We start from the raw sequence: 16505 nt of genomic DNA on the forward strand, positions 1-16505 counted from the left end.
CTGTACGGAACCCTATACGGAACCATCGGTTCCGGGTCACGTGTCTACCGGGGAAAATCGGTTAAAGAGGACCATTCCTTCACGGTTAATAAAGTCACAATCTTCACAATACAAAAACAGGCTGGCTGGATATAGCACCCTTGTGTTTAAAAAAATGGCAAAGATGGTTCTGCACGATTTTTTTAAGTAATATCGGACTATTTTAAGTTGGTTTAGGGTAGTCTAGGTTATAAATATTCATAGAAGATAGATTTGTAGATAGTTGAGTTAATAAAAATACATATAAACCTTTCAAAGAACCTTTAAGAATAAACCTTCCATTGTTGCCTTTGGTATAAACTGGCTTCAAGATACCAACAACAATTCGTAATTAGAGATCAAATTCATGGCTCTGATAAGTACCCGCGTTCGATTACCTGTATGATTATATGAATTATGTAATAGGTTGTAGAAAATTATATAGGTACCCTATAGCTATAGCTCCTTACTGAAAAGACACCGTAGAGTGGTTATATTCTCTTTGATACCGTAGGTGCAACTTCCGAAAATTCTCGATAAAATGTAATCTGTTAATCATTATTGTTTCTGAATCACACAATGACTAAACTTAACGCAGAAACCGTTTAGCGGAACCCCAACACGAGGGAACAGATTCCAAATTTGAATTTGATTATCGAAGTGTGCCGTCCATTTGTCATTTGTAATGACGCGTCGCGCTAATATTGTAATCTTGTAAATGCGTTGGGATATATTTATTACATTATTTAGCAGCTTTTCTGTATCTCTACGTTTGTAGGTGCCATCATTTTTTTTTTCATATTCCGCGATTGGGCATTGGGCTATTTAAAAGTCCAGTGATTTGGTAGTCAGAAATTTATTAGACGCTTAGCTTCACTTCGTAGTATATGTATATTATTTATTTACTTATTGCTTTAATTTTCTTATAATTATGTAGTATTTCAATCTTTAGAGCTAAAACAGAACGACTAATAGGTACTAGTTGCACTGAAATTTAGTGCAGATATCATGCAGTTGAAATCGAATCGAATGAAAAACGAGTCAACTTTGCAAGAATATTTTTTGAATGACTAAAAAATGCCTGATACCTATAACTAGGTAGTCTAGTGATCTAGAGCGCCGTAGTAAATATTACCTGCTTAGCCTAAATGAAAATAATTAATACAGTTTTCTCAAAGAAGCTCTAATCTCATAACCATACATTTTCTTGGCAGATACTGCGGAGGACAAAGGCCAGACCGGCGGTCACTTCCCGCTCGACATAGGGTCGCACAATGGCCAGAACAGACGGAAGGCGTTAGTTACAGTCGGCGCGTACGCAACTACTTCATTATTCTATTCATTATTGTTTAATTTTTATTTTATTGCCTTGGTTAATTTACAAATTTCTGTTATGTAATGTTGTCTCTTTCTCAGATTTTCTCTTAATATCAGTAGGTAAGGACCCTTTTTTTGACATTAAGAGTACAACTGACAACTACAATAACTTGTGGTCTTCTTACAAGCATCATGAGGTGGGGGTCTGATTTTTAAATGTTATGAAAGAGTATTTAATTATTATTTTAATGTTAAAATAGGACGAATAGTAATTATACTCGTAAATCACAGACGCTAGCGCAAAAATATTCCTTGGTTGTATCCAATACGCCATTGTCTATTCGTATGTTAAATAAACAAGATTTTCTCCAAACATGCACTGTGTATCCAAAGAGTGTCCCTAATATGAATTTCTGTATTAAATTACTCACGGTCGGGCGAGCGGGCAAAAATATTGTTTTCGACGCTTCGCGCGTCTTGCACGGACAAGGTTGCTGCTCGGTGAATATGGGTTTATTGTGTTATTTAGAAATAAAATAGATGTTTATTCTATTTTACGTCCTGGTATTTACTAAGTAGTATTCATTGTACAAGTAGAATTAAAAAATACACAATGCTCCCTGTCTAAGCATAGCGGTAGAACATCTGCATCTTTAAAAGACCAACTTCGAAACTGGAAATACCTAAGTATACACCATAAATACAAAATAAGAATACATTGTAACAAGTTTCAACTATAAACAAGATAAATAACTACTATTAATTTCTCCTATCTAATACAAAACGAAAACAACATCATATCCTAACTAGGCCACCACCCCATGTGAAAACAAGGACAATCTGCACCAGTTTCCCAGAGCCATCCTCCACGGCTGTCGAGGCAATGGCGCGGCGATCGCCCATTCGCACCCACACGGCCGTGCTGGGAACCAAGTCGTTCGCAGACTATTGGTCACGGAGTTAGTCACGGACTTTGTTGTAGGGGGTGAAATAGATTCAGGACGTTGTGATTTTGATGATCATGTGTTTTTAAAGAGGGTAAAGGGGACACATTGTTTTTATTTACCTTTGTGTATCCCAAATCTTGCGGTGAGGCCACTAGTATCTAATTATGACACACTTACCACTTGAACATTCTATGGCTAATTAAGTAAACGCATTTTGGAGAGAAATTGACAAATCATGGGCGCATTCGCATAAAGGTGACATTCGGATAGCAACTGCAGCTGGATTACTGTGGCAATAGATGCGGCCTTGACTTTCTAATGGCAGCACGGCAGTAATGCGCCTCCGTATTGCTCTCAATTCAGACTAACGTCACTCAATTTATCCAGGAAATTTACAGTGAGAGCGTCAGCAGTAATGTCATACCAGTAATGCAGCTGCAGCCATCCGAAATCACCGTCAATACAACGAGTCACGTTCCGTGTCAGGTAGATAGGTATTATATTAAATATGTATGTATAAATTAAAAACCTTATCGTTTTAGCTGATGCAAACGGTTAAACATAGGTGAGCATTTTCACTTAACTGTGACCATTAACGGCTGGTTAGCTATCGTGTGACAAAATTGACGGTCAATGTCAAACCCCATACCTACACTTTGTCAGGAATGTGACGGTTAGACGGTATTTAAGTCGCGCTTTAAAGTAAGTTAAAATGAAATTGCCCAGGTCGCTACGCTAGCCCAAACTATAATTTTTTTCTACACATAAACATATCAAACCAACCCGGTCTAAATAAACCTACCATTGTAATTTCATTGATCAAGGACCGACTGACATTTTTCAAAACGTCGTTTGCAAATAAATACCTATCTTATGAGCTTGATTACTTGATTAGAGAGTGATCAATTAAAATATTTGTGTTTTAGTCTCACATCATTTATTAGAGTAAGTATTATAAATCTGAGCCACTGGTTATGTTAACAATGGGGGAGACTGATGGCTTTATATCTCACCCTCACATTACCTACATTTGCTACGCTAAGCTTCGTTACCTACTGCCATGTTCATATCTAATTTAGTATAGTAGTTTTCATTGTTACGTATTTGAATAGGTTATTTTAATATTGTCATCTTAATGGATCATCATTATCTAACTAGAAACTTGATCCATGATTTATTTTCACAAGTTTATCAGTTTTATGTAGGTATTAAGGTCTAATTTAAACTTGTTTCTTACATGTTTTCTTCATGTGTTTCATAAAAAAAATGTGTGATGTTAAATGTATCGCAGTCACAATGTGGGTCTTTTCATTTTAAAGTATTTATCTATGAGTCAATATTTAGTTGCCTGAAAATAATGAATTTTCAGTCATACACTACACTATTATCTTTTTGGGTTTGATGGGACAATGTTAGCCGCAGATACAGCTCATACAGCTTCGCTAAAGAAAATAAAACGATTTATCTTAAGTACTTTAATGATTTGCTACTACATCTAAAATCATATTTACAAAAGAAATAGAACACTTAAAAGCTAATATTGCACATAGAGGATATATCTTAATCATATAACAATAACAATTAAAAACGAATCGAGAATCCACAAAGACCGTAAACTGACGTAGTTTCAAACATTGACTATTATTAATTAGTTACAACTCTGTTGAATTGAAACAGTTCTGAGGCCGACATTAAATTTGCATAAGCGACTCATTTGTGAATGAGCGAACCGTTATGGGGGTAGAATTGTTTGCTTTTCTTATTAAAATTTTGTGGGACGTCGTCCATGTCTCCTTCTTTGTCTTGGTGTGCTGTCATATGTCTCGTTAGATGATGTCTTTCTCTAAAACTTTCATTGCAAACAGGACATTTCAATTTTTCTTCTCTCTTTCTCCTGTTAGGATCGGATACGGACTCGCTTTTGTGGTGCGTACGCATGTGGTAAACGAGATCTGAGGTCATTCGGAAACTAATGCTGCATTTTGCACATACATTTTGAGCAGGCAAGGAAAAAGCAGCCAATGTCGGTGGCAATAATGTGCTGAGTATAGCAGCCGCTGGGTTAGAAATAAGCGGTTCTCTTGCTGGAACAGGAAACTTCATGAATTCTGGATTCGGCGGTTGAAAGTTTTGAACACTGAACGGATAGGAAGATCCCGCTTGTAAATAAGGTATGTCTGGTCTGAAAGGCAAAAAGTTTAACTTGTTGGGAGATATCTGGGGCTTCGGGAAACTTTGCTTTTCTTGGTATTCAACGCCTTTGAATGCTCCACTAGTTCTTGTTTGATTTGGACTCGGTTCGGGATAATTTGGAGAAGATGAAGGAATACTTTGTGCTTTAAAGAAGTTATTACCATTCAAAAGCTGCGCTGGTGTAAGCAGATTATTAAAACTTGGTCCTTTCGTAAAAGAATTCGAGGATTGGCTAGTCGCAGATAAAGGCGGACTGACAGAATTTTGATACAGCAGATTATCAGGACTGACTGATGGATTAGGTGACCGCATGGTATAGTTAGAAACTTTCGTGAATGCGCTTCTCGGTGACATCTCTGGCGGCTTCTCAATGTATCGGTTTTCATATCTTGCTCTTGATTGCATGCTAATTAAAGTCGGGTCATCGAAAATCTTATTCTTATATTCGGGTAGAAATTTCGGCTGCCTTGCTGCACTTTCATTGGAATTTGGACGGCTCCTTGAACGATCGGAATTCTCGGAATCACTGCAATACATTGCTTTGTTTGGATATTCATCCGTACCGACGTCTATGTTAATGTCAGAACCAAAGTTGGGAGATATGTTATTATTAATGCGAATTCTGTCATCATCTTGATCCTTTAAATCCATTGTATTTTCGTTGGAGTACTCACTGTTTTTGTAAATTTCTGGAATCCTCTTAAGCGGATGTTCCCATTCTTCGTTATTGAAAAGTTGTTTTGACACACGAAGATGCCTTTCAGGTTGCTTTTGACGAAGTTTTTCATCCGGCATCATCAGGAAGGCAACGTCGAACGATCTTTTTGAGGTCTTCCCAGCATTCAATACCGTCGACTGCATCTCGGGTTTTGTGATCTGCGACGTCCTTGCACTCTCGATATTTAGATTACTCTCCTTCGAATCAGGAGACGCCTCTTTATAACTTTGATAGTTATTTTGAATGTCCATTGTCATTGTTTTTTCATTTAATTAATGCTACACTTTGCAAAACTTTTCACACTTATATCGCGAGCTTGCTTATAAGACGCGTGCGTGCCACCCGGCAGTAACTTTACGAATGCGAGCGCAATATAAGGGTGGAAAATATATAAGTGGGGTTTTGTCTACCCTAAGCGTAGCTCTGAAGTTGGGAGGGCGTGGCGCTGTTGGCCAGTCAGCGTCGAGCGGGAGGCGGGAAATAAATCCGCGGACCAATAGACGCCGTTTTCAACGATAGAGAGCAGGAGAGCTCAATCACCGGGTCAAGTAATAATAACTGCCTCGAATTGAGAGCGCATTGAGTTGCGGTAGGGTCAGCCCGACAATTACAGTATGATATTGAAAACCGCGAGCGGTTTATGCTGCCTTCAATACGGATGCTGGTACGGTTGGCAACGAAGTTAGATTTTGTGGTATGAACTCTGGGTAAGTATTTGTGAACTAAATGCTATGAAATAATTATAATAATAACTTATTAGTTAAAGATATAAATTTGACAAATGTTTATTTGAACTGTTCACGGGGTAAACATTAAGAAAATATAATCATCAATTTAATCAGTAGGTGACGTTATTGTATTTTGGCATTTGCTCAATAAAAAAAGTTTTTTTCCTTAGTTCGCACCCATTTGCGTCCGAAAACCCTCAAGAAAAACTCTACCGATTATGATTGCAATAAATATGTTTTATATGTCGCATAAAAAATGATACCTCGCTATAGTCGGCCTAACCCCCGAGTGTATGGATGAGATTGCGAATAATGCTATTAACACAGACGCTTCTTCTCAAATTGATATCCTACCAACAACCTTTGTAGAGAAAAGTAAACCTAATGTTGTGAATATCAAGGCGGACAATAAGAAAGCAGACCTGAATGGAAAATCAGTGTGTGCAGCTAAGGCAAACTAAAGCTTAACAATATTAAGGAAAGGTTCAAATTTATTTGAAAAAACCGCGATGGAAATGAAAAGAAGTCTCAAATGAGAGTTCTGTTCGGTAGTAACGATAATAAGATAGGCGCAGACGTTAAAGGAAAGCCATTTGTCAGATTTTAGCCATTTTTTGGCTATTCGCTCTCTCTCAATGAAATCTGTTCAAAGTATATATTTGCGGGTGTCCTTAATGACAGTTTGGGTTTTGATGGATAATCTTTTGTGATTAGGGAGTGGAATGAAGTCCATGTTAATGGAAAAATAAAAAGCCTCTTCATATACCATACCTAACTAGGTACGTTGGTTGAAAGTTGTTTTGAGTAGGTACCTTATCAGTGATTTCATCTAAATTGATCTTTGATTCAAATATCAAGTTTTAATTTGTAGGTAATACTTTACGTCAAATGTACCTTTTTAGAAAATTGGCTGTGTTCATTTGTTACGTAAAAATAAAAAAAGCCTTTTTGTTTTATTTAGCAGAAGTTTAAGGAAAAAATAATGACGAGCTTACTATTTTGACGCGTCCGTCGAATATTATTAGCTTTTCTTACAAAGACGGGAAAAAAATAATATATGAAGTTGTTCAAACTAGTTCAGATAATCGGAAACAAACGCCTTCCTTCATCCATCAATCCGAAGACCGGCAGGCGATAGACGTGACACCTTATTAACTGAGCGACAAATGTTCTCAGCATCAGTCAATCGATTCACATGTTGTCCGAGTGATAGATTGTGGAGGTCTTCGAACGGTTGTGTAATTCTTAAAACACATTATATTTTCTTACTTTTTAAATCTTAAAATTTTAATGGCATCGCAGTTTGGTACTCAGCATAGCAAACACCAGGTCGTGGTTAACATTTGAAGAAATTTCATTTACAATTGGGCACAATTTTTGGCACAAGTATTTATACTATAACATTGTACACACCTATTTATCGTTAGATTTTGCCAGATTTGGCACCGTTGTAATGAAGTCCAGTTGTTTTCCCTTGAGCCGTGCCCCTCCCAGTGACATATCACAGAAAAACTATATTGACGACGTTTAAGTAGATATAGAATGTTGAGTTTTAAAACCAAAGTAAGTTTTGTTTAACTAGACCAGTAATGCGCTGTAGCCTGTAAGTCACTGCTCTAAGTACATATAAGTATCCCTACTTCTTACGAGTGCTACCTGATCTTTAGTATTTTGTAAAATGCTAACCTTAAATCCTAATTCGTGTAAACGTTAAAAATGTTTATAATCTTAATATTTAGGTATCCCTCTTCCGCTTTTAACGATAGCTAATAAATTGACTTGTGTTGGTGATAATGATAACAGCTTATTGATAAGTAATTGGCAGCGCGTGCCTCGGATTATATGGCGCGTGGCTCGGATGCGAAGGGAGATGTTGATACCAATGCAAACCTCACAAGGATATTTATTTATAAACATTATGGTGTTAGTTAGTAAAAAAAACCTCTAGCAATGAAATAATTCCAAATGCTCGCTTTAGTATCAATAGGTAATTAACAATTTGCTGAGCGAGGTCACTAATCGGAAGGTTTCCGCGCGCTGGTCCGAAATCTCAAAATTTAGAGAATGGTCATTTGCTCACCCCAAAGATAGTCATCATAGACACATACTGGCGCAGCCTCAGTCCTCACAAATATCTTAAAGGGGACCCACAAAAAATAAACACCAAACAAAACAAAAGATATTGCGCTGGCACTGGGTGACTCTTGCGACGGAAGATATGGCCGTCGCTCTAGGGTTTATAGAATAGAATAGAATAGTACTTATTCGTAAGCACAAACAATTGAGACAATACATAATAAAAGAGAAAACACAAAATAAGATTAAAGTGCCACGAAATGGCCCCAGCATGTTGCTGGTGGCTTCCAGCGCTGATCTTCCGATGAGACCAGATTTTTGCCTTTTATCTCAGTAACTCTGAAAGTATACTTCTAATTACAATTTTATACTGCAGGGTAACGATATTGTACAACTGAAAATAAACGAAAATTAAACATGTTTTCCTGTTTTCTATCGATCCAACTTTAAACTTTTATTTCGTTATTCATAAACCTTAGTCAAATCTAACAAACCGTTGATAATCGTTTGTCCCTATCCGCCTTTCTGAAATTTATATTACTCGTATGTTAGGAAGTATACTAGGCACCCTACTGCTATAAGTACAAAGTCACAAATGTAGGTAACCACCTTTACCTATGAAGTACTAGCTGTTGCCCGCGACTTCGTCCGCGTGGAATCTTATCTTCAACATTTTACATCTTTAGTATCTATAATTTTCATATCCAAGCAATGTTGAAATTAAGTACTTTTCTTTTTTAGCAAGTTGTATGAAGTTTTATTTCAAGTGGATTTTGATGTTGGTTACATTTGGGCTGAAATTACTTTTCTTGTATTCTCATAATAGGTACCTATGCCCTTATACAAAGATTAAAGTTACGCACTCACAAAATATCTGATCTCCATACAAACTTTCAACCTCTTTCTCACCACCTTGAGGGATGATTTTCAAAAGTGCATGAATTAGTTTTCATGTTTTTTCTTTTAATATCTTTTTTGCAAAAAGTTCAAGTTCCTAGCTTAAAATTAAATTTACACCCCAAGACGAACTTTCACCCCCTTTTTAACCCCCTTAGGGGTAGAATTTCCTAAAACGTTGCAATTACTTACTTTTTTTTTGTAATCGGCTATTATGTTTTTCTAAGAAGTTTCAAAGCATTTGTAATGGATTCAAACTTTGAACCCCATTTTAACCCTGTTAGGGGATGAATTTTACAAATCGCTGAAATCACTTTTATTGTCTTCTAATAATATCCCCAAATACAAAGATTCAAATCCCGCGCTCGAAAAAATGTATGATATCCATACAAACTTTCAACCCCGTTTTCACCACCATAGGGGATGAATTATCAAAAACGCTGAAATTAGTTTTCTTGTATTTTAATTTAATACCTTTTTACAAAGTTTCAAGTTCCTAGCTTCAAATAAAATTTGCACCTGAAGACGAACTTTCATCCCCTTTTTAAACCCCTTAGGGGTTGAAATTCCAAGAACGTTGCAATTACTTTGTTTTGTAATCGGCTATTATGCCTTTCTAAGAATTTTCAAAGCATTAGTAATGTATTAAAAATATGAAACCCATTTTAACCCTGTTAGGGGATGAATTTTACAAAACGCTGAAATTACTTTTATTGCCTTCCAACAATATCTCCACATACAAAGATTCAAGTTCCGCGCTCGAAAAAAATTTTGATATCCATACAAATTTTCAACCCCTTTTTCACCACCTTAGGGGATAAATTTTCAAAAACGCTGAAATTAGTTTTCTTGTATTTTAATAATATATCTTTTAACGAAGTTTCAAATTCCTAGCTTAAAAGAAAACTTTAACCCCATACAAACTTTCATCCCCTTTTTAACCCCCTTAGGGGTTGAATTTCTCAAAATCGCTTCTTATCTCTTGTACACTTTATAAATGCAATCTGGTGTGCAAATTTCAACTTTCTGGCTTTTGTAGTTTCGGCTCTGCGTTGATGAATCAGTCAGCAGTCAGTCAGTCAGGACACTTGCATTTATATATATAGATAATTTAAACAGGTGACAGGTAGGTAATCTATCATTTTAATCCTAAGTAATTTTATTTATTGAATGTTGTTCTTGGAAGGAATCCTGTAACCCTAAATATTATACAATTCCTCAGAATATTACGATCGAACTTCAATAAAATTCAAACATTTTCAATTCTCACATGGCATTGTGAAATCCCCAAGCAGACGTACTCAAACCAATGATGATCAAAGTACTTTCGTATGACCCACACAGCACATATGTCTAAGTGGGACTGCATAATTAAACGAACTCGACTTGGGGTAACTTAATGCAATTATGGCAGAATTTTTCGCGACATATGGCGTTAAAACGGTGGTTTAGACGCTTGGGGCGCGGTTTTTTCGTGTTGTGATAATAGTTGGAGAATCAATACTTGGTTTTTAAACTATTTGCATGGTACAAATAGTTATATCATAGACATTATAGACACTACATGATGAATAACCATTTGCTTGCCATACGTCAGAAGCTAAAGCACTACCTAAATTGCCTGCACCAGTTTCATTACGTGTATTTGGTTTAGGTTTTTTGATTTGGCTTGTCGGTAAGTTGTTGACCTAAAGTCAAGAATAAGGGGAGGACCAACGTCATACGAGTGATCTTCGTAGGCTTAAGTGGCTTGCTCGATTCGGATGCCTCAGGCATCGTCAATTCTTCATGTACCTAAGTATTTATCGTCATCGAAATAATTTTATTATAAGATATTCATTTAATCGATTCGGAAACCAAATATTTTTTCACTTTACCCGCTATTTGTAAGAAGATTGGAACTTAATTAGTGTCTTTCAAAAGCAGAAAAACAACTTTCGAAGCTCGGTCTCCACCGCCTCGTAATTGCAGTCTATAACATTCACGTATTCAAGTCATTCATCTTATATTTATGAACTTAACCAAAGTCCAACAGTTTTCATTAGGAATTCGAAATTAGGGTGAGCATCCCAGGAGCACTGAGCCTGCATATGGCGTGTAAATGCCGGTCGTATTGCATCCACCCTACTTTTTACAAGTGCTATTGTTGAGAACTATCGATGCGGTTTGCCGGGTGGTGGATTATCGATAATCAAAACCTTGATAGAGATTTTATATTTATTAACATGTTTTAGTACAAACGTGTACTGTACTTTGTTATTGTAAGGAAAGAAATGAAGAAATTTTGTATCTTTTCAGCTAATGTCATCTTGGGGTAAGTACATATTATGTATAAGTACCTAATAAATACAATCTTCATTATCATTAGTTCATTCTAACCATATTTGTAAGTACCTACACGATAACTGTTTCAAGGTTCAGTTGAAAATTACGAAGGTTGAAAATTATTGCACACCCCTATAAAGCAAACTAATACAAAACGATACAAAATATTTAGATATATTTTCTTCATACCTTCAATATTCACGTGTAGCTATTTTCGTCGTTGTAGAGTCTAGAGTACAGTTACGTCCATTAAAAGCGCTTCATTAGAAAATGTCATACTAACGCATTTTATATTCAATTAAAATTATTCATTACGATATCGATCGGTAAATTTTGTAAAATGAAATTTTAAATAGTTACCTATTTTGAAGTTATGTGTGTTGCACGTCGCTTAAAAGCGGCGTGAACATATTTTTGTACATTTAGCATGACCATAATATCACATGACATACTTCAAAGTGGACTGCAATTTATCTGATTCATCACACAGGTTGGGGACGATCGCACATTATGGTTATTGTGATCAGATGGCGGCGCTCGCGCATATGTTGTATGATTGTGAGGTGAGGATACAATATTCTTGATACGTGAGTAAACGATAACGACCTTAATCATTATTAATATTTTTAATTAAACAATAATTAACATGAGTGTATAAATAAAATCATTTCAAAGGATAACACTTTAATGAATTATCGTGGTACTTATCAGAAATTATATCATTGAAGCGCCTAACTGACATGTCGACAAGATTATCGTATTTCGTCGTTGGTAAATATTAATCAGTTTTTGTTCGAAATGTGTTCGCTTTCTACAGATAATTCATGTTAAGTTTTGGATTCTGTCATCCCCTGTTTACTCGCAAGTACCAAAATGTGTTCTCCCTCTATAGCACCATTGTCATTCAATACAATATGCATTATTGCACGGCCTGCGCAACATGCTGTGTGTTCGCGCATGCGTACTACATAAACATTACTGGGTCGGTTAATTGGGTTCCCATTATCGATAACTTATCATTAACAGTTGGTACTCACTTAACTCTTATTATTATTATTCTTGCTTAGGACTGGAATTTAGTCACTTTTTGTTTTATGTTAGGTATGTATTTAATTTATTTTATTTTTAGTACGCACATTGTAGGTTGGTCTACAGGCGGATACAGGGCAAACTGAGACGTATTTTTGTTAGTAGATACTTAGATAGGTAACCTATGCACTTGTACGAATATTTATGAAATTTTACTGTAAAAAAACTGGTCAAGTGCGAGTTCAGACTCGCGTTTTTAGGGATCCGTACATCACACAATTTTCAACAATTTTTTTTGTACATGAAACGTGACGTGAGTGAAACGTCTTGAAAAACCCGAATGGGTCAACCAAAAACCAGATGTAACATGAAGTTTTCTGGCGTGGTGGCTTATATCTCTGCAACTATGCAAAGTAGCTTAGATAGGAAGATTAAATGCCGAACAGTAGGTAGTACAAGTGTCCAAATGCGAAGACTGAAGGTGAAGACCGAGCTCCGCCTAGGGCTGATAGCTCGGAGCGTCCGACGGGTGACGGGTCGCGCTTTCTACAACTTCCGCAAGTGTTTTAAAATCGAAGGCCGAAGAGAGATAATACCTACGGGGTGGCCAAAAAATAAGTGCATTCCCGTAGCCGGGGAGGTTTTCGGATTATACTGAGCTTTACAACTTTTACTATGGGACCAACCCCGAAATCGCGAAATAAAATGTATCCTCCCATTGAAAACGGACCAGCCAAAATGTATGAAACAGCCAAATCTTTCCTCGCAATTTCGGGGTTACACTTAGTTAATTTTTTGGCCACCCTGTATAGTGCTTTTTAAAACACGTAACAATAGTAACCTAATCAATCAGTACTACACTTGTACCAATGCGGCTGTGTGCCAGATACAGCCTATAGTCACACCAATAAAAGTCTGCAGCGGATTTGATAGCCCACGCAGTGTAAGTGTTATTAATACGTCATAATTTCATAGAAGTTTGACGTTTAATATGACACTTGCACTGCGTGGGCTATCAAAATCGCTGCAGACTTTTTACGGTCTAACTATAGTCGCATTTTTTGTCGTCATTCCGACTCACGCTTGAAATTAGCTTCAAGCGTGAGTCGGAATGGCACGCCTCTTCGGGACGCTTCGAGCCTTCGGCCTTATGCGGATATCGGCCTAGGGCCTTCGCAATAACTGTCTACATCACTTTTCACTTAAACCATTGCAGCTGTGTCCCTAAAAAACCTAAACCGCATTTTTGTTCTTAAATCCGACTCACGCTTGACTGTAGATTTCTAATGGGTTTTCCTGTCATCTTTAGGTTACAGGACTATTTTGTGTATTTTTTTCAGAATTTTAGACCCTGTAGTTTCGGAGATAGAGGGGGGGGAATGGTCATTTTTTGTCTATTTTCTTGAATAACTTCTAAACTTTTTATCGCAAATTGATAAAAAAAATATATTTGAGATTCTCACAATGAGCTCTTTCGTTTGATATGTAACACGATATAGTTTGCAAAACTTTGTTTTTAAATTTTATCTTTTACCCCTCAAAAGTAGCCCTTATGTTTAAAATTCATTTGTTGACGTTACATATTCGTCTTTGGGTCACAGACTTACATATGTGTACCAAATTTCAACTTAATTGGTCCAGTAGTTTCGGAACAAATTGGCTGTGACAGACGGACGGACAGACAGACGCACGAGTGATCCTATAAGGGTTCCGTTTTTTGCTTTTGAGGTACGGAACCCTAAAAACAGAACCTTATTTGTATATATCAATGTTAATGCTACCGATGTCAGACGGCCAGAGAAATAAATTTTTTGTAGGTAGGTATTGAAAGAGTTTATGATAAAAAAGTGCTATTTACCTGCAAAGCACCTAAGTACAATACATTCGATTTTTCTTCTTTGATTGCAGCTATTACCTAAATAAATTTTCAAGTCTTATCACTATACGATTCTCTTGAAAATGCATTTAACGCGTTGCATATGGTAATGGGGTAGGTAGTATGAGGGCGTATTGTCCATGGCGGCTTTTACACCATATGGTCCAAAAATTTACAAACAAGTGTGCGCTAAATCCCACTCACAATACTCGCGATTATGCGTCTGAATTAGCTTCTATACAAACATTAAGAAAACAACTCTATGTAAACCCCAATAAGATCGAAAACTTTGTGGCAGTGTTTGACAATTTGATTAGCAGAGGTTACAATTAGAAAATCGATCGTATTGTTTATGATTTAGAGTTCAAATTTAAAATTATTTGGGAAACTGTCCATATAAAAGTAGAAACTACCAGCACAACTTTAAACGCGGCACAAATACTATGCACAGGGATGTTAATCAAAATATTGCAGCGTCTAAATTGTAACCTTGAGGGCTTGTACATTAAGTCGATTTTACCTTACACGTTATTGTTAAAGAGATTTTGACAATTAATAGGGTGAATGGTCTAAAAATAGGAGCATTGCAAGTAGAAAGGGATGATTATAGTGGAATTGTATGATGGCGCATTGTTAGAGATCGGACACCATATGTTGGATTTATATTAGTATTATTAAGGGATATTGCAGAGCGTATTTCATGGACAGGTGTTTGTTTGGTTTTGTGACTATCGGCAATATTGAGTTTGTGGTGCAACATTATTATAGTGCTATTAACGATTTTATATTTATGCCGATGCATTATGAGTTCTGTTGGTCCATTTTCATTGCATAGCACTAACCTAACATCTTTTCACTGTTTGTACATATTGCAATTAATGAAATACCTATAGTAAGTTTAACTTATTTAGTGCAACGGTTTAGATTTTGGCTATGCGGTTACAATGGTAATTTTTGTTAAACTGTATTGGATAGACATTCTATACCTACGTATTTTGTCACCAGACCTGTGTCCTATATCATTCGACCCGCTGAAGTGAATTTCAATTTATTATCCATGGGTAAGTAATAAATGGGTATGAATAATAAACTGAAATGTCCATTTTTAATTATTATTTAATGCTTAATCAAAGTTTTAGACCTAACATTTATCTATCTTCTATCTATATATATAAATGCAAGTGTCCTGACTGACTGACTGACTGATTCATCAACGCAGAGCCGAAACTACAAAAGACAGAAAGTTTAAATTTGCACACCAGATTACATTTATAAAGTGTACAAGAGATAAGAAGCGATTTTAAGAAATTCAACCCCTAAAGGGATTAAAAAGGGGATGAAAATTTGTATGGGGTTCAAGATTTATTTTAAGCTAGGAATTTGAAACTTTTTGAAAGATATATTATTAAAATATAAGAAAACTTATATCAGCGTTTTTGAAAATTCATCCCCTAAGGTGGTGAAAAAGGGGTGGAAAGTTTGTATGGATATCAAACATTTTTTCGAACGCGGGACTTAAATCTTTGTATTTGGGGATGTTATTCGAAGACAATAAAAGTAATTTCAGCGTTTTGTTAAATTCATCCCATAACAGGGTTAAAAAGGGGTTGAAGGTTTGAATCCAATACAAATGCTTTGAAACTTCTTAGAAAGGCATAATAGCATTACAAAAAAAAAAGTTATTGTAACGTTTATGGAAATTCACCCCCTAAGGGGGTTAAAAAAGGGATGAAATTTCGTCTTGGGGTGCAAATTTTATTTTAAGCTAGGAACTTGAAACTTTGCAAAAAGGTAAGAAATTAAAATATAAGAAAACTTGTTTCAGCGTTTTTGAAAATTCATCCCCTAAAGTGGTGAAAAAGGGGTTGAAAGTTTGTATGATCATCAAACATTTTTTCGAGATCTTTGTATTTGGGGATATTATTGGAAGACACTAAAAGTAAATTAAGCGTTTTGTAAAATTCATCCCCTAACAGGGTTAAAAAGGGGTTGAAAGTTTGAATCCATTACAAATGCTTTGAAACTTCTTAGAAAGGCATAATAGCCGATTACAAAAAAAAGTAATTGCAACGTCTAGGGAAATTTAACCCCTAAGGGGGTTAAAAAGGGGATGAAAGTTCGTCTTGGGGTGCAAAATTTATTTTAAGCTAGGAACTTGAAACTTTGCAAAAAGGTATTAAATTAAAATACTTATAAGAAAACTAATTTCAGCGTTTTTGAAAATTCATCCCCTAAGGTGGTGAAAAAGGGGTTGAAAGTTTCTATGGAGATCAAATATTTTGTGAGTGCGGAATTTGAATCTTTGTATAAGGGCATATTATTAGAATACAAGAAGAGTTAATTTCAGGGTTTTTAAAAATTCATTCCTTTAAAGGGTTAAA

The 16505-nt window shown here is 36.0% G+C and overlaps 1 protein-coding gene across 1 annotated transcript; it reads right to left on the reverse strand.

Moving 5' to 3' along the window:
* Positions 1-3722: 3722 nt before the first annotated feature.
* LOC134666300 (uncharacterized) lies at positions 3723-5558 on the reverse strand. The gene has a single exon (XM_063523453.1). It carries the CDS (start codon positions 5448-5450, stop codon positions 3993-3995), a length of 1458 nt encoding a protein of 485 aa, XP_063379523.1. The 5' UTR covers positions 5451-5558; the 3' UTR covers positions 3723-3992.
* Between the last annotated feature and the right edge of the window lie 10947 nt (positions 5559-16505).

Source organism: Cydia fagiglandana, chromosome 7 (assembly GCF_963556715.1).
Source record: "Cydia fagiglandana chromosome 7, ilCydFagi1.1, whole genome shotgun sequence".
NCBI classification, from domain to species: domain Eukaryota; kingdom Metazoa; phylum Arthropoda; class Insecta; order Lepidoptera; family Tortricidae; genus Cydia; species Cydia fagiglandana.

Bases quoted from the DNA above. Each gene is read 5' to 3' on its own strand.
- LOC134666300 (XM_063523453.1), bottom strand. From the start codon at position 5,450: ATGACAATGGACATTCAAAATAACTATCAAAGTTATAAAGAGGCGTCT.